Raw genomic sequence first — 24,488 nt, 5'->3', positions numbered from 1 at the left:
CATCAAATTTCAAGAGTGAGGAAATTTAAATCGACTAGACTATTCCCGAAACTGTGCCACAGAATCTTGATTTTTTAAGTTGAAGCTGTTTGGCAAAACGGGCTGTAATTAGATGCAATTGTGAGCCGAAATCAAGCGATTCCCGGCCGGGAATGAACTATCCATTACGGGAACAATAGTAAATTGGATGACCTACATATCATGACAGAGCAAGCAGCTAATAGTAGTTAGGACATTAGCCATAAATGAGGATCTGTTATCGTGTCTATTTTTTCCCACCTGGCCGCCTGGTGTATATGTGGCCTTAGCGTAGTATATGGCTTCCAATCTTCTGCACCGCTGCTCCACAACATTTTCCATCCATTCCATCAACGGAATCGAATAAACGAATATGCCGGATCCACTAGACGTTCTTCCCATTTTGCTTGAATCGTGGACACCGAGTTTATGGATAAGGTCTGGCACTTTGCTATCTGCTCAGGCGAGCCTAAGAGCGCGAATGTGAGCATTAAATGTATCCGATAGTTCCCTAGTTTAGAAACTAATCCACTGCCTTTAAACCCAGAATATCCGTAATGTGTACCTGAAAAACCAAACGGCGATTACCAAATCGCTTTTGCAATAAATCTAACGCAGTAGCATATTTCAAAACCAGACTTTAGGTGCTGCAACTTATCTATACTAGTAAGGTCCTGATGGCTGCCTATAATACTCATAAAAATCGAGTAAAAGTCTGTCCAGTTCGCATAGCTTCCGCTGAGTGTTGATGTGTATAACTGCAAGCCTTTAACGTGACACCAAAGACACTAGAATAACAAGATGCGTAACGGCCATACATTGGTTTGGCACTATGCAGCCACTTTTTTGGTGAAGGCCAAATTTGCTCTCTTTCCGCTCGCTGACGCTGAGAGCGTAAGAAATCTAAAAATAGAATTTGCTTGCTTGTGTGAGTAAAAACAAGAGACGAGAACGCGTATATGTGTGCGTGTTGTGCTAGAAGACGATTTTCGGGCCGAAATCAATTCTGATCGAAGAAACGAATTTACATATTTGAAGTTTTGGCCAATTTCGTAGCAATATGATGAAATAAAATAAAAATTCACGCCCTGACAATTATAATTTAAAAATTTTTTAAATTCGTTTGTTAAGATCGCCGCTCAAATTAGCTACCTTTTACAAATTTATATTTATGTTGATAATTAATTATGTGTAATATATATACACTACTTTTATTTGTGCACTAATGCTCAACAAAAAAATTTTTTTATACACATTTGTTTTTTATTATTTTTTAAAATATTTCAAAAACTTTAATGTGTATTTTACAAATATTAATAAAAAGATCAGATGGTGCCCTTAGTTTTCCGAAATATTAAAAATTTAAGTAATAAAAATTAATAAAATAAATAAAAATATGAAAACTGTTTATTGCAAAAGTCATATCTGGAGGCACGAAATGCGGACACAAGCACTCAACAATCACTGCCTTATTAATTGTTCTTACGTCGCAAGCTGAATACCCTAATGACAAGTATTCTAATATAAAGTCATTTTCGAAGTTTATTTTGTGATGTACATAGATTCGGCTATTACTGCTTCTAAGCTTTATTTAAATAATAATAACGTTAAGACAATGCAAAACAAGAATTTTGATAAAAAAATAATATAGATTTAAAGTCAACGAACTTCTAAGTTGAAGGGCATATTTTGTCAAATTTACAATGCATGAGCATACGTGTGCACACATACAGTTGTCTGCTATCACTGTATGCGTAGAAAAGAGCTGTTTGCTGTAGCGCTCTCCGCTCTTTCTCTCTCGAACAAAAACTCGAGAGAGCCTGGAGCCACCTCTAGAGCCACGGCCAAAAAATAGCGTGCCAAAAAATCGTATGGCGTGACGCATCTTGTTATTCTAGTGTCTTTGGTGACACCTTCGGCAAACGTGGAATGCTGAGCAAAATTGGCATTACTTTTAGCTATTTCCGATCGTATGTATGCTAGCTTTAAAGTGCATGCATTAACTCGCTGCCCATTTTGTCAAACTCGAGTTCCTTGAAGCTTCTTGAAGCTGGTCGATTTGTTCCAACCTCACAAGCAGTGTTGGCTCATCGCATCCGCTTACTGTTTCATCTCGCAACGATGTTTGCAATATTTTTTTACTCTTGCATATAATGCAGTTAACTTCCGCTTCAAAAAGTTCACTCTGTTTGAGCTGCTTGCATTATTATCCATGGCAAATAGCTTCAATATCAACACGAGCAAGCACAAAATAACGGAACAAAAAAGAACGACAAACATCTAACGACAGCTAACCAAGCGGCAGCATATATATAGGTATATAATATAACTATATATATATATAACGTACGTGTATATATGTAAGCAATTAATGCTTGCTGTCTATCAAAATCGAAACGTTGGATTTGGTTATATTACAGATGTACATAGCTTGAGCAGGTCTCTAGCACAGCTGAGAACACAAAATTTGAAGCAGTACTTATGGATTCTTATTTACCAATATTTATGTATTTTGCGATTTGCATTAAGCTATATTATGCCTTATGCACATATCGCGTCGTGGTCAGTAATGTTAAGCCAATGAGCCTTTTTATTAGCTTTGGAATAAATAAGACTTATTACCAATATTTTTGGTTTATTTTAGTTTATTTGACAGCGATGGGTCAAAACAGAGAGAAAACGTTTGTATTCAGGTGGCGTATGTAGACAACTAAGCTCAAAACTTTGACTCTCCGAACGATCTGTGTAAATTTTATCGTAAAGATAAGAATGTATGCAAACGTTTGCTTAGACAAATGACATATAAATGAGCAAAATGTATAAAAAGAGACTACCGACATTTTTTTAAATTGACAAGATAATTTTAAAGCCCACATGATAAAAAAAAACTATTTTGAAAGCATAACGTGATTCAAAGACGTTCCGAATTCTACAGCGATGAAATCACTTCCTTTATTGACAATTTCCGACAACCTACAATTGTATTCAGACTTGGTGTTTGAAGTAATAGCCAAGATGATACGCATATCAATGGTAGTTGTTTTCAATAAATTATAACCAAATTATAACCTTACCTGTGTTTTAAGTAGTTTATACAAATCAGTCTCCATCAAACACTGTACAATATAAACATCTCTCATTTGGTCTATGCTATCAACTCGAAGAATATCTCGAATATCAATAATCTGAAAGGAAATAAATATACATAAGGAACAAACTAATTAAAAGTAATTTGTATTAAAAACTACATTTTCAGGAAATGAACATTGTCAAACTGTCGTTTGTACGATTATAGTACTGGTGCGAAATGGCTTAATGCCCTTCGACTTAATCACACATGATACAAACAGCTGTGTTTATAAAAATAGCAGTGCTTGGGACCAGCGAGTTTAAGATAAAAAATTCCTATGATTTATAGTTGTAATGGAAAATTTTTTTTAATTTACCGTTAGGTATCTAATTTCAAACAATTTAACAAATGTTTCACTTTTATTTCTTCAATAGTTTTATGTAGATTAAAACAACATAATAGGCAGAAATTCTCGTGTTCACTAAAATAGCAGTGCTATAAAAAAAATAGTAACAAAATTCAATTTTACTAAGAACGAACTTAGTTTTCTTCTTTTATGTGTTAATTAGGGCCTAATACTCGGTTAGATAGCCTTTGTTAGCCACCAGGTCCTGGCAACTTTTGGCGTAATTTTGGAACATGTATCCTGCACAACTTGCCAAATCTAAAACTTAGACGACGGGGAGTTCTTCAACACATATTTTTTAATGTCCCCCCACAGGTTTTCAACCGGGTTTAAATTTGAAGATGGAGCTGGCCAAGGAATTACATCAATTCAATTTTGGGTGAACCAATTCTTAGCCGATTTTCTTGTGTTTCGGATCATTATCCTGTTGGAAAGCCCATTTTAAGGGCATATTATATTCAGAATGACATTAAGACATCACTAAGTATTGGTCTATAATACCATAAATCATATGGTATGGACTCATACCATTGTAAAAAAACAAGCCAATACCAGGATTTTAGGTCCACCATGATTCTTCATTGGGTGTTTTGGGTGGTACTCCGTGTACCTGATTTAATACAAACAACTGATTTAATAGAAAAAAATTAGAAATTTTCTCTAAAGTATGGGCGTTGTAGTTTTGCGTGGTTTGTGGGCGGTTAAAGTTGTGGCGTGGCAAGATGAACCAACAAACTTGCCCTGCGTCTATATTACTGGAAGCTACATGCTTAATCTCAACATGCTTTTATAGTTGATGAGACCGAGGTATTCATACGGACAGAGGTACAGACCAATTGACTCTTGATGGAACATGGCTATTGATCCTGATCATAAATATATATACGTTATATGGTACTTTATGAGTATGCCTGTTATCCTTTTACGGGTATATATAAATTTGTAAAGCAGTTTTGTAAGTTTATCTAGCCTAATTTGATCTTATAATTTTTATTTGTGTATTTACGTTTTCATGTTTAAATCTGGTCAATATGGTTATTTCTCTGAGAGTCCTTTGACAATAAGTTTGGTGTTCAAAGGGCGAAATTTTTTTTATTGCAACTCTTTGGCTTGTTAGCGTGTCATCCGCAGACCTGAAATGAAAAATAAAAATTGTTTTTACAAGCTATTTTCTTATTTACAAAAAATATTACAAGACAAAAATGGAATACACGCTTCGGTATTCAAACATTTCTGGGCAACAATAAGAATAAGAACATTTTATGATCAAAAGAACAAAACTATGATTTTTTTTTAATTACGGCGGCTATAGGATGTAACCGTCCAATTTAAATAAAGGTAAATAGTATCAAAAAGCTGTTTCTTATCGAATTTGAACGCTATTTGATTAAAAACATCTATAATACAATAACTTTTTTGTCTGCTATATGATTCAGTAGATTGATTTTTACCATATTTGAACTGAATCTTTGGTAAGCCTTCATAGCTTCTGGCATAACGATGAAGGTGGATAAGAAAGAAATAGAAGCAGCGGGTACATTAGAAATACATTATGATTTGGTACGCCTAATGAATCTAGTAAACCATGTTTTTAATAACGCCACAAGAGAACATGGAGATCATAAAATTAACGAGTCCAGTTGTTGTCGAGATCATAAGAGTAACACATTGAATCACACACTTTTGTAAATTCATTTAAGTTTAATATTACACTCACATATCTCGTTAAATATTATTAAAAAAAAAAAAAAATTAATAATAATACAACGTCGTCGCAAAAATGTATGTCGTTAAATGGAATTATTTACAAGCTCAATCATTAACTAAGTTGCGTGTAAAAACAGTATTAACTTTTGTGATATGTAATTAAAGAAATTACAAAAACTCTCGTGTGAAAATCAATGATGTGAAAGAAAAGAAAGGCAAAAGAATTTGCAAAGAAAACAATTTGTGTGAGCTCGCCGAGGGAGAGTTGCAAATTACCTGACATTGTGAAATTATTATCCTGCAACGTAAAGGAATGGAAGAGAAACCGACTCAAAGGGGATTGATTTGAGCAACATAGAAGAAACATAGAATCACCGAGTACCAAATCGGAGAGCAACGACTTTGCAGTGGCCGACTAAAATCAAGACAGGATTGTTGGCGACGAATCAGTCGTTGTAGAAGGCGGATAGCAGATCTTGTGGATCAGGAGAGACGAGAAGGAGCGAATACGTTATTTTGGGAGCACTATTGGTGAGACACTCAGACATTTACAACATTGGTTAGCGGCTAAAAGTTAAAGTTTATCCTAATTTTAAATTAACTTTTCTTTGTGGAATTAAATAATTTGTTATATTTGAGTACTTCATTTATATTTGATATACTATTCTAACTATATTTAAGTTAGGCACTGATAGTTGCGATTTAAGCGAAAAACAAGAGGGAATGCTACCGTTTTTGTGTGTTTTGTAGGTGAAAGAATGGGCGTGGCCAAAGTGTTTTGGTCAATCTGTTCGAAAAATCTAAATATTTTTAAAAAGTGCCATGGCAACATGGGTCAACAAACTTGCGCTGCTAGTACGTCTCTAGAATCTGTATGCTGAATCTCAACTTTCTAGATTTATAGTTCCTGATATCTCGACGTTCATCCTGATCAAGAATATATATACTTTATATGGTCGGAAACGCTTCCTTCTCACTATTACATACATTTCAACAAATCTAGTAAACCTCTTTTCTCTAGGAGTAACGGGTATAAATATATTTACCATAGCTCCCCCACAACAAAAAACAGAATAACAAAACTATTTATTGAAATATTCAATAGCCACATAACACGCATACACTAATTAATATCGCAAAAGCAACAATTATAGCCAAAATAGATTATGGTAAAGCATTTTAAACGAAATAAAAACACCATTTAACTCCGCAATCCGTCTAGCTCTCGGCGCCTATCGCTCTACCCCAATAAATAACTTACTTTACGAATCAAATACTCCCTCTTTAGAAATGAAACGAGACCTTCAAATAGCCGAACGATCTCAAAACCTAATCTTCTCCAAAAACACACCAATACCTAAGTTCGTTAAGAATAAAAAAACTAAAAAGAAAAAAACACCAATAATAGACCGAACAATCAAGCTTAGCCTATAACTTAATCTAGCATACAAACCAATAAAACTCCATAATGGACACATCACTCAGAAACAATAAGAAAGAACAAACATCTCCAGACCAATACAGAAAATTATACGAACACACAAAGAATAACCTTAAAACACATAATTTCATATTCACTGACGGTTCAAAAATTAATTACACAATAACATTCGCCATTACAACGGAAACGGACGTCTTGAAATACGGCATATGCCTCCATATTCATCCGTCCTCACCTCCGAAACAATCGCCATCCTAGAAGCAATAGAACTAATTAAAAACCGAAAAGGCAAATTTATTATCTCTTCCGACTCCCTATCAGCAATAGATTCAATTCAAAACACAAATAATAACAACTTTTACCCAAGCAGAATACGATCGCTAATAACGCAACACGCACCTAGAATTAAAATAATGTGGATTCCTGGCCATTCAGGAATAAAAGGAAATGAACTAGCCGATCAAGCTGCAAAATCAGCAAGCAGTATGCCACTTATCCTCACCCCAAACATAAATACCACAGATATAAAAAAAACACCTTAAAGCCGACCTTGCGACAAAACAGAAAGAACACATAATAAACTGCAGTCCATGGTACCAATCTATTAACACGAATACCTCACACACATGCGATTACCTTAAACAATCCCACCCAAATTGGACCAGACTCGACCAAATAAAAATAATACGACTTCGACTAGGGCACACAAACATAACCCACCAACACTACCTAAATCCCAATTCAACACCCACTTGTCCGTTTTGCCAAGGTGATATTTCAATAAGCCACATATTGAACTCATGCCCATCCTTCCTACAAGCCAAACAAGACATATTTAACAACACCAACCCTCTAGACCTTCTTAGCAAACCCAATCCAGATAACATACAAAAACTCATACATTTCCTTAAAAAAACCAAATTATACCACAAAATCTAAAAACAAAACAGGCAATTGTACATAACAAGACAGCAACTAGTTAGCAAATTATATATTAACTAAATTAAGATATACTAACATTGTAAAGCAATATAGCTGTAAGCCCCGTAGCCAATGCTATACTATCTAAGTTAGTCTAGTTTTGTAAACTATTCTTTCTATCATAATAAATAAATAAATATTTACTATCCCCAACTACTAATGTAACAAATATGTGACTTCATCTGCACAATTTTTGGTTACTTGCGTTTTGGTAAATTTAGCTGCTAAATACAAAACAAATATGCAAGTAAAATAAGTAGAAATGATATCGCTATGGAAGACCTAAAAACTAAGGCAGACTCCGTAGATGTTCTCCATGAGTCCCAAGATGGATTAGGTCCAGGAATGGTTGGGTATTAAGGATTTGTAGACGCTTTGAATAAAACCTATAAATAATCATAAAATAATTATGATCAAAAATGAAAACAGCAAGAAATTCAATTCACTCAACAATTTAAATACCTTAAAACAAAGCGAGAAAATAGGCTTGCTTCCGGAAGCTGAAACATATATATCTTTGGACTAATTACATATTTTTTAAGTCAAAATAAGATAAAAAAAAACTACGTATGCTCCTTTATGGCCATCCGTGCCCAATTCGGTACGACTTTATACCTGCAACAGTGAGAAGACGTTTGGGAAAGTTTAAGTAGTTAGCATTAAAACGGACGGAACGGAGAAACGGGTATGGCACTATTGTATACACTTCGTATAGTCGCAAATGTCCCTTTCATTATGTTGCAAGCTTCTGTTTGATATCTATTGTACATATATGCTCTCTCTCTACAAGGAAATTAAAATAAATTAGAACAAATAATAGGATATTGTAGTGAATTCCGATTTTGGAAACTTTGTGTGGAAGGGAAAATACAAATTTCTGTGCAAATGCTTCATCTTCATACGGTAAATGATTAAAGAATAACGGAACAACGACATATAAAGAATATTTTTAAGTATTCCTTTGTACAGCCAAATATCCATACACTTAAAATATGGCAAGTTAATTAACCTTAGATGTAGCGTTTAGAAGATTTATTGCTAGAAGAAATAACTACCAACTGTACCAAGGGATAACAAATTTCGTAGGTGATAGACTATGAGCTATATAAGTATTTAATCGCCTTCTGTTAGCTGTCTTCAAGCACGGTTAACGTTAATGTCAACCAAGAGTTCCTGAGCAGCACTATAATGCGTTATGGAAATCAATATGAGATTAATAATGACTTTTGGACATCAGCTATAGTAAGTCGATGCAACCATAAGGATAAGCAGCTCTCTGACTTGACAGTCCACTCTCATGAAGGCGGCAACAAAAAACTCCCAGTAACACGCGTCATTGGCTTTGCCGTCATTTTCGGCCTACTTTCGGATCAAACTTGTCTTCCTCTAGGATTACCTCTCTATACCAAACCAGAATTTCAACGATCAGCATTGGCCCTCATTCCCGAATCAAATGTCATTAATATGAGCATCGAATAAAAAGAACAGTCCTATTCTCGATGCATGCGTCTTCAAACTTTCTTGCTAAGAAAACAGTATTCAGCTTCGCCGTCTGCCATATGTAGCGCAGTGTAAATATTAATAAGATTAACAAAAAAGTTAGAATTGATTGTTTTAAGAATGGCAGACATTACAGATAATATGATAAATTCTAGTATAGTCAAAACTTAATACTCTGTAAGGGTTATGCAATTTATAAATCTACAATGATTTAAGATTAGTTTCTAGTGAAGAATCTACTTGGAACAGAGAACTTTAGCCGACTAACCAAGTCGGGACTATCAACTTCAACACGAATAAGCTTTCAAACAGAGACTTGGGGTCAATCAATTAACGCATTTGCTACCCACCAACGCACTGTGGTCCAGAATTCGATTTTTTTGGCATAAAGTCTAAAAATTGAGATACAGACTTGGAACTTTGTACATTTTGTTGTTAAATCACAAATAGTTTGCGCACAAAATTTGGAGTCTGTGCGACCACGCCCTCTTTTGCCTCCCATATTAACTACTGGTATGACTCAGGAGTCAACGATTTATTATTTTATTTTTTTTTTTTTAAAGTCGTGTATATTGTTGTTTTAAAAATAATCCCCCTTTTCTTTTTCTAGTTCTACATTTTAAATTTCCGAATCTGAACTCGAATGAGAATCAGAATGTGAATCCAATATTTTGTCTCATGGATCAGGTTTAAAATTAGACTGTATTTCCAAAAGACTTATTACTGCCTTCGGAAGTGGTTTTTCCTATTTTTTCTCTCTCTTTCTTTTAAACTAATTGTTGATAATAGTGGGTCCGAGTAATCAATCGCTCTGTGGAAAATATCACTCATCCAATTGATCCAACTATTTTTCCTTGCATGTGATAGTCGGTCCCTTTTGTAAAGCTTATTCCGGGCTTCACTCGCATTTTCAGTTTCCTTTTTAATCTTTCTCCTGCATTTTGCTAAGATAAGTTTCGGCCATTTGCTTCGGTGTCTTGGAGTTTTCAAAATCACTAACAAGAATTCTTATCTTAGACGCCATCCACTTGGTATGTTTGGAAATAAATCGGTCTAGTTGTCTGTTACACTCGGGCAGTTTTTTTTTAATAAATAATTCAAAATGTACTATTTTTTTTGTCAATCTCTTCTGTCTTTTTCGATTCCTGATTATTGTTGTTGATTGCGGAATAAACGTAATCTGAAAAATAACTTATTTGCCTATTGTTACGCCTCCAAATGTTCAGAAGGTCGCTATGTCTGAACTCGAACTTGCCTATATAAAATCAAATTTTTAAGAAAACGAGCAAAAATGGGCAAAAGATATTACTTTACCGTGAAAGACAATAGTTAAAGGTACAAACTGACGTTTTTAACTTTTGTCAGAAATTGTCAGAAAATTAGTTATACTCCACGAAACACAGGGGACACGTTAGAATTTTCTGTTAAAATACACATAAATTGGATGTCACACAACATAAAAACAGTACAACTATACATATATTACCTACATAAGTTAAAAACATCATACCTTGGCATTTATTTTCCATATTTTACTATAATTTTTGGATGCGTATTAACGATTGTACTACGTGCAAAAGTAAGCAAATAATTTAGCTGGAATTGCATTCTCTCAATCAGCTGTTTAACACTTCACCTTTAAAAGCTCATAAAACGATTTTGTGAAGCTTTCGGTCAATTTTGTTTTTGGTTTTTATTTATATGATTAATTTCGTATTAGAAAATAATTGCTTAAGGACGATATATTGACATAAAAATTTAGACTTTATGCCAAAAAAAACGAATTCTGGACCATAGTGCAACGGAAGAAAAAATTAACAAAATAATAACCTTTTTTCAAAACTTCAACCTTATTCAAAAAATATAAAACTTTAATTTCAAATAAAAAGAAACTAAAAAAATAACAATATGTTGGACGCTTTTTAAATGTTTAATTAGAATATAACAAAATAATTCAACAAAATCTCATTTTATTTTTGAATACTGAAAAATGAAATGTTGCCATGCCCACTCTCGCTTAAAACTGCAACGCCCAACTTTTAAAAATTTTTTGATATGCCAAACAACTTTTTCCCACGCCCACTCTAACGCCCACAACTCCCACGCTCACACTTATAAATTTTTGCTTAATATTTTCTCATTTTAATCCTCAATAACTATCGATAAGATAGAAAAATTATGCAATTTCGCGTTGGCATTTCCGAGTCGAGCAACTCGAATATGGCGTTCTCTCTTGTTTTTCCGTTTACGAGCAAAACAAAAATAAAGCATAAATCTAATAATATGTAGGCTCCAAATTTACTTTTAATGAATGAATGAATAATCCCTACTTGTGATCAAAAACATTAAACAAAAAGTTATAAGGCACCGAGTAAAGGAGTACTTTAACAAGCATATCCAAGTTTAACGAGAAATTGTCTGATTGCGTTGAACAACCGTGATTGCTGTGTTGTGCACAGCATCAATATGACTCGGAAGCTATTGACTTCCCTTTTTTTATAATTTAGGCTTTTGCATGAAAACAAACTCGGTTTTTTTGACCCTTAAAGAAGCTTTTGTCAAAGAAAAAACAAAACTAAGCCACGTCGAGAGAAAAAGAAAGAAATTAAAAATTTGAGAAACTATTTCGTTAAGTGTTTCACAGCTTAGTAGTACTGCGTATTATTGATGGGAATATATTTAATGCATTTTCGAATAATAACATTGATTCACCAATACCATGAATGCGGACTTACTTGCCTTACTTGAACAAAATGTAATACATTTACAAAAGAAAATAAAAACAAGCGAAGACACTTCTGAGTATTACTGCATTTTGGAAGGAGAATCATTGCGCAGCACTAATATAGAGCACGATCAAAAAACTATGAATAATGGGCAAAGGAACAATAAGAAACTGGTGTGAAAACATTATAGATTTAAAAGGCTTGAAAACAATTTTATTTTTAATAAATCGACTATAGTTATTAGGTACTTACACAACCATTCCATAAGCTCCTTCACCTATATAGGCGAGTTTAATATACCGAGGACCCACTTCAAATATTTGTCCCCTTATAACTTCAGCATTAGATAGAGGAACTTCCATAGATCCTGTACCGTTAACTACTGATCCGTTCGAATTAAATTCCTCCATGACTAACGTTTGTTCTGGAAAAGTTAAAATACCACTAAAGTTGTTATGATACAAAATACAACGTATCTGCAAAATTCGCAATGTATATATGTGTAGATTATAATAACACTATTACATCTGAATATGTTTAACTTTATCTTATTTAAGTGAACATAAAAAATTGCAAAATCTTTATTTACTTTATTACGAATTTAATCACAAGATTATACCTAAAGATATGAATATATTACTCAACTCTTTTTTAATCTTAAAACAAACGCGTAAATATGGTTTATCAAAATCGACGGCGTAAATCATTACGAACATGTTAAGTTAACGACACTAGTCAACGGAGAACTTGTTTATCTGATCCAATTATAATCCGATCCCACAAGGTACATCAGTCTTTCGGCAGCCACGATTTCCACAAATAAAATTATTTAATATAATAATTGAACAATGATCAGTCATTGCGTTGAAATTGTTTTTTGTTTTAGAATCGGTATCAAACGATGAAATTAATCATAACATATTAACATAATGGTAGGTTAAATATTTCTATGGACATTTTTAAACTTTTTGACTTCTTGTTATATTCCCAATTTAAACCATTATTGCCCATTAAAACGAAACAAAAAAGGAGACATATGCCAGTTGTGAACTAACAGATCTAAATGCAGTGTTATCAGAACTAAAAGTACTGTTCTCACTATTAAGACGTGACCACAAACCAATGTAGAAAACAAATTTTAACACAAAAGCAGGAGCGAAATATTTAATAAAGTGTAAACGAATCCTTAAATTGCTTTTCTATTACATTATTAAAACATTTTTTAATACCTCACTACTCAGAAGCCTTAAATGTACAGCTAGAATATGTGTCTACCCACTACAGAAAAGTCACCAGTATTGCAACGGAGGATGGTCGATGATTGAACATTCTTTAAAACAAAAACTATCAGATTTATAAAACTTGATTTTCGTTACTTTATTTATTTTTCATACATTTTTTATGCAAGTGAACACGAGCAAGACGGAGAGGTACAATGTGTAGCGCCGCCTATAGCGACTGCAAAGCTAGCACTGTTGATGTCTTTAGTATATACCACTTTAATCGGCCAGATTTATGTCTACGATTTTTTTTACTCATACCAATATTTGGTATGATCGACCATACCGATAAGATATCGACATGTAGCTACCGATAAGAATATCACTGGCTCTGACAGCTGTCAGGTATGACTGCCGTGCCATCGATGATTTAGAAGAGTTTCTGGAAGTTTCATTTTTCGCCAACTGTCAGCGAAAAAAAAAGTGTGTAAAAAGTGGCATACGTGTGAAATATTGAATCACGTGTTAACATAATTTTTTATTTATTAAAGAAAAAGTGGCATCCAACGTGAAGGACCTTAGTGAGCACAGTAATAAGTCATTAAGACTCATAGATAAATTCAAATTTTTCTTTTCTTTCAAAATTGCAACTTTAATTTATTTTAACAAATTTCATTTGTTCAATTTTAATTGTTAGGGAAAACAATGCTTGAGAACTTTAGTTTTCTTCTTGTCCAAAATTAATTTCAAAAATGAAGATTTTCCTAAATTGAGGAATGATGAGGTGAAATTAAGTAAGCGTCCAACTTCGGTTGATCATCTGTCCCTGTCGAATTTCCCAAATCTTTGCTCAAAGTTCACTTTGGAAATTTGTTTGTTAGTTTCAAACGCTTTGGAATATAGAGATGCAAACTTTAACTCCCCCAGTTCACTAATATAAGGATTTAATTTCAATTCTTCTTAAAAGGTTTAGAAAAAGTATGGCAAAAGTAAACTTGGAATAAAACACGTTTTTGTTTTAGAACGAAACTTTGTCCATTACAAATTTTAAACTTCTAAATTCTTGTCCTTTGTGACTATTTTTGTCGAAAGATAAGAAACAATTAAATCTGTTTCTTTATTTTACCCTTCCCTTACGAGAAAAATCAGTATTATATACGATATCCTTCGACACATTTCAGTCCCCTGTAGGCATGTTAGCGAATTAAACGTAAATCCAACGAATTTTATTGGCGATACCACAAATCAGTGTGTGAAGTACGTTGGGATAGACATGTTCCGCATTGCTTTGTCATTTTCGCCAATTAAGGGACGACCTAGACTTTGAGTGGTTGTTTCGAAGTAGGAAACAAAACCCTAATGAGACACTCGACGGTTTTCATGGCAGTGTAAATGTCTTAATCGATCAGCTGCATAAGATGGTCCACCCGAAAACTAGCTCGTGTTCTCAAGACTAATTTAAGACCTGTAATAAAGCATAAACTACTGCGGAAAATGTACCCGAAATAAGAGAAATTTGTGCCAACGCGAAGCTTTTTTAGACGATGTCAAACACTCACACGGTTACGCTAAAATGATCCCTTACAGACGAGGAGTCTCGGAGTTAATTCCAAGAGCAGATTCACAAGTCGGATTCGAATCAAAAGCGAATTAGAAGTTGACACATTTTGCTTGGTATGCTTGAATTGCCGCGAAGATGGACACAGAGAACAAAATTGTTTGTCGGAAAAGCGTATCTTTTTTTACGGCTGTAAAACAGCTAACTTATACAAACCGATTTGTGTACAAAAAACTCGCTATTCGGCATTACGAGGTCGCACCCCAAACCGAAGACTTCGAATGCCGCTCGTCATAAATCAACAATCACCTATTAAAGGTTGTTGCAAATTTAGAAGCAACACCCTCTACAATACCTGCCGTTCCAATTAGCTGTGGCAGTCTACTGCATCGTAAAGTGCAAAATTTACCTGAATTTACAAAGTCATACTTTTGTTTTGACAACTTGGCAGACAGTGGGTCGCTGCAGACTCAATGGAAATGCTTATGTTCTATCCCTACTGGAACACGAGATCATCGTTCATTCTTAATTGTTCATGTATTAAGTCGTAACGTTTATGGTTTACTTGATTACGGCGCGTCGAATTAGCTAAAGAACTAGTGTCATGAGGAAAAGTGTACAAGTCGTTAAATGTAAGTGCTACCACAGCACATGGAAATATACAACATATTGCCTTCTCTAAAAAAATATCTTTACTTGGGGATAGATTTTTGGAGACTGTAAAACCCTCTTCCAAAGATTTGCAGATATTCGAACTCGAATCAAGCGAAGTTGTCAGTAAGGTCGGAGTTAATCAACACGACATAACTGAAGAAAGGAAGTTCAAGCTTGTTATAGTAACAAAGGGGTTTCCGTCGTTTACCGATAAAGGCCTTCGCAAGACTAGCTTGATAACTTATTCGAATGACGTAGGGAATGCAAAAACTATTAAACAACCGTATTTCCCCGTTTCGCTTACAGTGGATATCAGAAAGCGCATGGTCTTCACCTATTGTCTAGGTTACAAAACCAGCCTAAGTGAGAATTCGTTTAGATTGCCACAAGGTCAATAGTCTTACTGAAAAGGATGCGTATCCACTTCCTCTAATCAGTGGAATCTTAAGTCGGTTACCTAAAGCCGAATTTATGCTTTATCTTAAAAGATGCTATTGGTAAGTATCTTTTGAAGCTCAGTCGAGGGATAAAACTGCCTTTACAGTACCTGGAAGGCCTCTTTATCAATATGGAGATGCATTTCGGTCTATGTAATTCCACTAGCACTATGTCCGGCTTAATGAATAAAGATTTTCCTGCGCATCTGTTCATCTACCTTGACGTCCTCTTCAAAGTGTCACCTGACTTCGAGAGTGATTTTAACATCCTCAGAGAGATATCCGTTCAAATCAAACGTTCTGGATGAACTATCAATTTTGTCAAAAGTCATTTCTGTATGCGAAGAGTTCGATATCTTGGCCACATCATAGGTGATGATGGTATTCGAACCAACCCTAAAAAGGTGAAAGCAATTGCCGATTTTCCGATGCTGAAAACACTTCCAGGCCTGAGAAGCTTTCTTTAACACCTGAACCGTTAGGAGCATTCAAGGTGTTCAAGAGTCGACTCTGTAAAACTCCGGTTTTAAGTAGCCCGGACATCGCTAAGCCACTCGCCATTCATTGTGATGATAGCCAGTCTGCAGTACGAGCCGTGCTTGTGCCAGTATCAAGAAGGATGCGAGCGGCTGATAGCATTCATTTTAAAGAAACTCAGCGCAACTACACTAGTCGAAATAAGTATTATGACAAAATAGCCAGCTTTTTTTTTAAACTAGTTTGCGCTTGATATCGTTAACAAACAGTGCGAAGACGATGAGCAATGCAAATAATGAACATTTAGTACACGAAATGCATTGCATTTCCATTGAATTCTCTTTCTACTAACAATAATCCACACATACAACAAATTTTTGTTTGGCACAGGTATTTTGACAAGCTCATTTAGTAAATGGTATCCTGCTTTTGAGCAGGTGTAAAATAAAAATTGCTTAAATTGTTTTGGATTTTAAACGTTATTAAAACAGCATAAATTAATTAATGGTGATGGGTAAAAAGGCTCTGTTAGATCATCAATACTAGCATCATCATCCAAAACCGCAAGCCGTTGCAACTCAGTGGACTTTGACCGCGAAGACAAAAAGTGAACGTAAGGCAATCAGTGACCGCAAATTTTAAGAAAACAGGGCATGAAGACAAATATATTGCTAAGGATGGGACTTAAATGTGAATTAAAAAATTAATACGCTTGCAATTTGCAAAGGAACATCTACACAAGCCAAAAGTCGTACTGGAAAAAATTGCCAACTTAGTAAAGAACCGACTTCAAAAAGTTTTTTTTTTTTTTTTAAATACTTATGCCGACTAGTGTATATTGTGACTGAGCAGTAATATTTGGCGGGGATAGTTTGCGAAATTTTAGAGACTGTAACTAATCATGTCTCGTCGAAATTGTTCATGTCCAATCATCTGCTTACGATGAACTCGATGGTCGTTGGCTCTTCAGAGATATCGTTTTGAAATTAAACATCGTAAGGGTACTCTGAGCGTTGTTCCGGATTCTTTATCGCGTGTAAACGAAAACGAAATAACAGCTACAGATTTGCAAGGTTTGTTCATTGATTTAAACTTTGAAAAATTACTAGGATTTGTTAGCAAAGGTTAATCCGAATAAAAAACTTTTCGAATCTTAGGACTGGAGACGATTATGTGTATAGGAAGGCAGAACATCTATCTGGCTAGCAAAAGCATGATGAGTATGCATGAAAACTCACTGAATTAGTATCAATAGTGGTATTCCAAGCGCACAATAGTCCGTTAGCTTCTCACGGTGGAATACATAAGACTATAGAGCGAGTTCGAATATAATATTTATACCCGTTACACGTAGAGTAAAAGGGTATACTAAATAAAAAGTGTGTAACAGGCAGATGGAAGCGTTGCCGACCATATAAAGTATATATAGTGACGTATTTGGTTGGTCCAAACCGGTCACAAAAAAAACTTCGTTAAATAATTCTTTTCGGCGTTGTCCTTAGTCAACTGACGGGACATTCATTCGACTTAAATAAAAAAAATATTACATCTAATTTTACTGGCACAGTCGATAGGATACAAAAAGTACCCGAAAAAAGAACCTTCGAGTGGAAAATGTGCGACAACAGAGGATTCTACTTGGAGCCATCGAAAGGAACTTGTCCGTCCAAGTAACACGATCTTTGGGACATCTGAACATCGAAGATTGGCCAACCCTCAAATCCAGACTAATCTCAGAACATAAACACCAAACATCGAACTACAAACTACTGGAGAACTTCAGGCAGACACCATACAGAGGAAACCTAAGAGCATTCTGCGAAGAAGCGGAAAGACGACGTCAATTATTAATTTCGAAACTACACTTGGAAGGTAACCAATCGGATTTTGTTATTTATATTCAGGCTATTAAAGACTCTATTAAGATACTGATAAGGAAACTACCTTAAGATCCTTAATTACCATTGCACAAAATAAGGGAATTAATGAAGAACACATTAATTTTGAATTTTATAAAAACCCAGAATACCGTAATAAAAACTCGAATTCTAATCAGAATTCGTAAGCACATAAATTCAATACAAATGTTCAAACTCAATATTGCCCAAGTTACAGACAATATTTCCAACCCATCCAACCTAATTTTAATCAATACATGCAACCATTTAGACCTAGCTATACCCATCAGATAACTAACAACCCACCAATGTGACACGCACATAATTTTTTCAAATCCAACCAATACATAAACTTACAACCCATTATTCAAAACAATCCTTTCCCACAACATACCAACACAGCCCAAAATCCCCAAACAATACATTTTAGAAGGAATACATACCCTCAACTAGAACAACCATCTACATCTTAGAATACAAGCTTGCCGATAACTAAACGACTAAGACCATCAGACAGTGAACAAACTAAAATGTCTATCGACGAAATATAATAGCCATTTTATTTCCCAATTTTTCGAATTCTTTACAAAGTGAACCGAGCTTGTCCAATTGTGAGGTTATTTCCTCTAATGTATATCCATCACGTGGATTCTGTGACGAAATCATACTTCAATCACATGAAAAACTTTTAAACCCTGGTATACAGAAAATTACAAAATTATTTAAAGAAAACCACTTCTTTCCAAATAAATGCAACATAGGCAATTTGGCTAAAACAGAACATATAAACACCAAAATGCCTTTAAAAATAACACCTAAACCGGAACATTGCCGAGAAAAAATTGTAGTTAATATTTATTCAACTGAGGGAAAACATTACATCAGTTGCATTGATATTTATTCTAAATTCGCTACACTTGAGCAAATTAAAACTAAGGATTGGATAGAATGCAGAGACGCATTAATGCGCATTTTTAATCAATTAGGTAAACCAATTACTAACAAATTACTAAAGGCAGACAGAGGCGGAGCTTTCTCCAGTTTAGCTTGGCTTGAAGAAGAAGAAATCAAATTATAGCTTAATACAGCAAAAAACGGGGTAGCAGACGTCAAAAGATTACACAAAACCATAAATGAAAAAATTCGTACAATCAATTCATCTGATGATGAAGAAGTCAAATTAAGGAAGATAGAAACAATCCTCTACACATACAACCAAAAAATTAAACATGACACTACTGGACCTGCTCAAATTTTCTTATACGCTGGGCATCCAATATTATACACTCAAAAAATTAAAGAGAAGAAAATATAATAATAATAATTAATTTCTTAAAAATCTATTTAACTTAAATAGACATCGTGGTTGACTATTTTGAGCAAAGACTACGAACCGATTGCAATAGAAATGCAGCTTTCCAGACTCGGACTGTTTAAACCAAATTTACTAAACTATGACAAACTTGAAAGTGTAAGTGTAAAATATTTTAAACATTACAAAATCCACTTGGATTAACTATAATGATAACCAATTATTAATCATATCCCTCATACCCATTCAATTTTCGCTAATAAACACAATTAAAATAATCCCTTACCCAGACTCCAATGGCTATCAGATAGATTACACAGACACACAATGAAAAAGAAACTAAATTTTATAATGCCGAAAATGAAGAAATAAAAAATGAATGTGTCACCAATATTATTAAACACTTTAAACCAATTTCTAATTTTAAGCGAGTACACACGAACGAGAAATAATAAAATACATAAAACCAAACACAATTGTAACCTGGAACTTAACCCAAACAATTCTTAACCAAAATTGCCAAAATTCAATTAATAATATAAAAATATAAGGAAACAAAATGATAAGAGTAACGCTATGCAAAATAGAAATCAATAGTATAATTTTAAGTGAAAATGGGTGGTCCAAGTCGGCCACTTCAATTATTTCAAAGAACTATACCATAATGTATCCCAGCTGCGCAGCATTCGTTTCTAATAAAGAATTCTTTGGCAGCGGCACTTAGCCGTTCATGTAAACATCCTGACCTAAACAAATTTGACTGCTCTCTTTGAATATTGTCCTAACCTTAAGAATCCAAGAGCGAGGCTTTCCTGAAATACAAATATTGTAAAAATACTGAGGCTTCTTCTTAATCCAATTTACATTTGATTTTTAGTCTTAAGCTGATATCAGAATAAAGAAGTTCAATAAAAACCTTCGTTAAATAATTCTTCTCGGCGTTGTCCTTAGTCAACTGACGGGTCATTTATTCGACTCAAATAAAAAACTATTACAACTAATTTATTCTTGATCAGGACTAATAGCCGAGTCGATCTGACCCTGTCCATCTGTTCTTATGAACGTCGAGATCCCAGGAACTTTTAAAGCTAGAAGGTTCCGATTCTAGAGACATAGGCGCAGCGCAAGGTTTTATATTAGTCTTATAAATTTCTATCGATTTGCCCAAAACATTTTTTGCCACGTCCACTCTAACGCCCACAAACTGCACAACAACTTTTCAAAAACGGGTTGATACTTTCAACATTTTTATTAGTCTTGTAAATTTCTATCGACACCCACTCGAACGCTTTAAAACCGCCCAAAACTGTCACGACCACATATTTGAAAAATTGTTTCTTTATTTTCTTTTTTTAAATTTTATTAATTGGAGTTAAACAAAAAAGATTATTGGATATTGTTTCAACATTTTATTAGTCGTGTAAATTTGTATCGATTTGCTAAAACACTTTTGAACAATTCTTAAATTTTTTATCATTTTATTCCCCAATATCTATCTGAACTGATGAAATTTCGCGTTCGCATTCACACTAAATGAGTAACGGGTATCTGATAGTCGTCAGAGAACTCGACTATAGCATTACCTCTTTTTTTGGCATCGACATGACATAAAAGCATACATTAATGACTGTGAGACCTGTAAGTCGACGAAGTCGCCGAATCGTGTTCTCAGCCCAACATTAGGCAAAGCGCCAAAAACTGTGAATTTTCATTGATTTTCTTGGACGGTATCCACGGTCTAGAAGTGGCAATATAGGAATATTTATTGTCCTCGATCACTTTTCAAGTATGTCTGATTTGCCATCGCTGATCTAGAAGAGTTTCCGGAAGCTCCTTTTTCCACCTAGCATTAGCGAATATAGTTATGCACAAAAAGGATTTTAATTAGTTCGTTTTCACAGATGGTGCTCCAAGTATTAGACTCTTGAGGATTTAAGGAGGCTCACGAAGAAGAAGCAAGGGAAAATATAACCTAAAACTTCGGCTGGAGCGTATGGAGGAGTACCCTCAGTGTGACCTCCTAGGAGGGGTTTCTTAGTTCGGAAAGAAGACAAATTAGCGCAGATTCGCTGCCACAACTCGGAGGAGGACTGATTCCGCAGCGCATCATCAAAGGATAAAACGCGTCTCAGCAAAGAGCACCCCAGCCAGATAGGGATTTCTCCAGCTTTTCTGTTGTCGTGAGAATAGAACCTTGACCTGCGAGTCATATCGGACATAGCCCCACTTTCGTATTTACGTGCTTAGCCATGAACGATCAAATATAACCGTAGTTCTTTTTAATTTTCGGGGTGATCAGGTCCAATCTCACCTTACAAAGAAATGGAAAGTAAATTAATTATGTAAGAAAAAAAAAAAACAATATGTTTTAGGACGAGAACAGGATTCTGCGAGCTTAGGGCAGAATTATTGCTGCACTGTGCATGCCGAACAGTGCAAGGAGGACCGTAATACTGTCATACAGGCACAGTCTCACAGAGCTGATTGTACCACTTTTCCATGCCAGGATGTCGCATCAAAACGTGGATGTTACAATTGCCGAGATGCGGACGAGACTCTGGGTCACGACGGTGAGGAGTGTGATGCGGAGAGTCATCTCATCGTGCAACGTGTGCAAGTTGCAGCGAGCGCGGCCGATGACGCCGATAAGGGGAACACACGGAAGACAGACTAGATGCGGGTGGATGGCCATTCAAATATACCGGATTGGACTACTTTGGGCCACTGTTGTAGGCTGTGTAACGTCACAAGGAGAAGCGTTGGGTCGCCTTATTCACGTGCCTGACGACAAGAGCGATTCATCTGGAGCTGGCGCATGACCTGTCAACGGATTCCTGCATAATTGCGATCAGGAACTTCGTCTGCCGTAGAGGTCCGGTACATAGACTGCGCAGCTACAACGGCAAAAACTTTATGGGAGCTGACAGGAAAGCCTAACGCTTTGGAGGCGTGTTTGAGATGTAAAAGATTCAGGGTAGGTGCATAGATTCAGCAGAAGCATTGAATGGATTTTCAATTGCCCTGTGAACCCGTCTAAGTGCGGAGAATTGGAGCGCATGGTTCAATGCGTCAAGAGAGTACCGCTTACCCATTTGCGTGGATGCGGACCAGGAGGCGTCGATGACCTACTCGAGGGTGTGGCCAATCTGCCGGATACGCCTGCATTGGATGCGGAGCTGAACAAGGAGGGTTCTACGAGAAAGCTTTGGAGGTGGGTCCTGGAGTATCTACCTACGCATGTTTGCCGGTAAAAGTGGTGCCGAAGAGCGGAGCCCATCCACCAGGGTGATTAGTCTTCGTCTGCGATCCTGCCTTGCCCCTTACCTTTGTGCAAGGGTATCGTGGAGGAGGTTCGTGTGAACGACAATGGCCTATCGATTACAATAATTCGACCCGTCTTCAAACTTGCAATTCTAGATTTGAGTGAAGATGTTCTTTACGGGGTCGGGGATGTCGCGGATCGAAAATTTGATTCGTTAGTCAGTATTTTTAAGTGAATTTATATTGTGAACCAGTTTAACAGTTCGTTAGCTAAATGTGTGCAGGACCTCTGTTTTTCGCCATCGCAGTGTTAGCCGGAAAAACTTAACATTTTCAATGTCGTGCGAAAGTCTGGAGGACACACTGCGGTGAGCTAGAGTTAAGTTAGTTTCAATTGTTATAACCATGAATTCTTACGGAATAAAATGAGCCTTCTACCACGAATTAGTCTTCCCCTTTCTTTCGTGATAATTTGTTCACTACTCCTAGGCTCCAACTTCATTTAAATTTATTTATTTAGGCTTTATCTTTTCAAAATACTTATGCCAATACAAAAAATCATAAATTTTTTCTTATTTTATTCCCAGAAAAATGATGAAATTTCGCGTTCGCATTCACACTAACTGAGTAACGGGTATCTGATGGTCGTCAGAGAACTCGACTATAGTATTACCTCTTTTTTTTGGCATCGACATGACATAAAAGCATACATTAATGACTGTGAGACCTGTAAGTCGACGAAGTCGCCGAATCATGTTTTCAGGCCACCTGTACACAATCCACTTCCGCTAGCTGTATACAATCAATATCCTAGGCGATCTTGGCGATCTCGCTCCAGAAATAATGTAAACAAAAGGACAGTATAAGAAAGATTTTTGTCACTTACATTTAGTCATAAAATTAGATCAAAAGAATAAAGACGTGAAAACTATTTCTATAATAATTTTTTATTTCTTAGCGTTGCCCTTAGTCAAAAGATGATTAGTGCGACTCAAAATATTCATTCCGTTTCATTCTTAGCCTATTTAATTATGTCTATTGGTGTGTCGGTTGCAGATCGCACGAACAGGACATACGAAGTAGTGTTCGTGAGCACGATCTTAATACTAGAGAAAGCGGGATGCTTACATGTTAAAAGTGTGTTTGTTTAGTTATTTAAAAAATAATAATTTTCATTGTATTATTTTAATATTTATTTGGTGATAGACTTTTTCACTTATACTATTATAAGGCACTTTATTAATTGCTTATCTGATTTGAAACTGTTCACGATTTCGTCAGACTGATCTTCTAAATCTTAATCCTAACCCATTTAACCTCGGCCAGAATTTTTTCTTTAGGATTTTCTTGAACTTTAAAATATGTTTAAGATAAAAGCCTCATACTGAAATTATTTCACGGCATTGTGAAATTCAAACTTGCTAAATGGTGTTCACCTTAAGTTTGGTTATTTACCGGGTGGCTAATTGCTGGCGTCAAAAAAAAGGAAATGCTGCCGAGGTGGGAATTTGAAAGTCGTTTATCAACTGGGGCAGAGTGTTATATTTACGAGTTGGATAACTCTCTCACTTATAAAATGACGCGCTTCATTATGAATTTCGGCTAAACGCTCTCTTAATTCTGTTAAAAAATCTTTCTCAGTATTTGGTTTATCTAGTTCTGCCCGTTTTAGTTTGTTTACAAATATAATATATCTGAATTTTATTGTTAATGTAGTAATCAATTACAAAATTATTAATATAAATGAAATTGATATTTTCCAATCGTGAATTATATTAAATGGGTTTTTAATGTTGTCAAGAGCGAGTTTTGAGTTGTAGGA

At 35.2% G+C, this 24,488-nt stretch overlaps 1 protein-coding gene and 1 long non-coding RNA gene across 7 annotated transcripts in view; one reads left to right on the top strand and one right to left on the bottom strand.

Annotated features, from left to right (window-relative positions):
• Window positions 1-12,642, bottom strand: part of LOC27208349 (mitogen-activated protein kinase ERK-A) — a 32,772-nt gene extending 20,130 nt beyond the window's left edge. For 2 of the 6 annotated variants that reach the window (XM_039291933.2, XM_039291934.2), the window contains exons 1-4: window positions 12,469-12,604; window positions 12,102-12,273; window positions 4,501-4,627; window positions 3,093-3,203 (exon numbers count right to left, since the gene is read on the bottom strand). In XM_039291933.2, the coding sequence (XP_039147867.1) occupies window positions 3,093-3,203; window positions 4,501-4,627; window positions 12,102-12,273; window positions 12,469-12,565 (507 nt within the window). In that variant the 5' untranslated portion in view covers window positions 12,566-12,604. Of the gene's footprint in view, window positions 1-3,092; window positions 3,204-4,500; window positions 4,628-12,101; window positions 12,274-12,438 lie in introns of all 6 variants that reach the window. The other 4 variants (XM_039291931.2, XM_039291935.2, XM_039291930.2 and 1 more) reach the window with 4 other exon arrangements.
• Window positions 12,643-13,354: 712 nt separating this feature from the next.
• LOC123327081 lies at window positions 13,355-19,930 on the top strand. Its single transcript, XR_006541537.1, has 2 exons — window positions 13,355-14,743; window positions 17,763-19,930. It is a non-coding gene; the product is annotated as an uncharacterized LOC123327081 (long non-coding RNA).
• Window positions 19,931-24,488: the final 4,558 nt, after the last annotated feature.

Source organism: Drosophila simulans, chromosome 2R (genome assembly GCF_016746395.2).
Source record: "Drosophila simulans strain w501 chromosome 2R, Prin_Dsim_3.1, whole genome shotgun sequence".
NCBI classification, from domain to species: domain Eukaryota; kingdom Metazoa; phylum Arthropoda; class Insecta; order Diptera; family Drosophilidae; genus Drosophila; species Drosophila simulans.
This window is presented reverse-complemented; position numbering and strand designations above follow the sequence as displayed.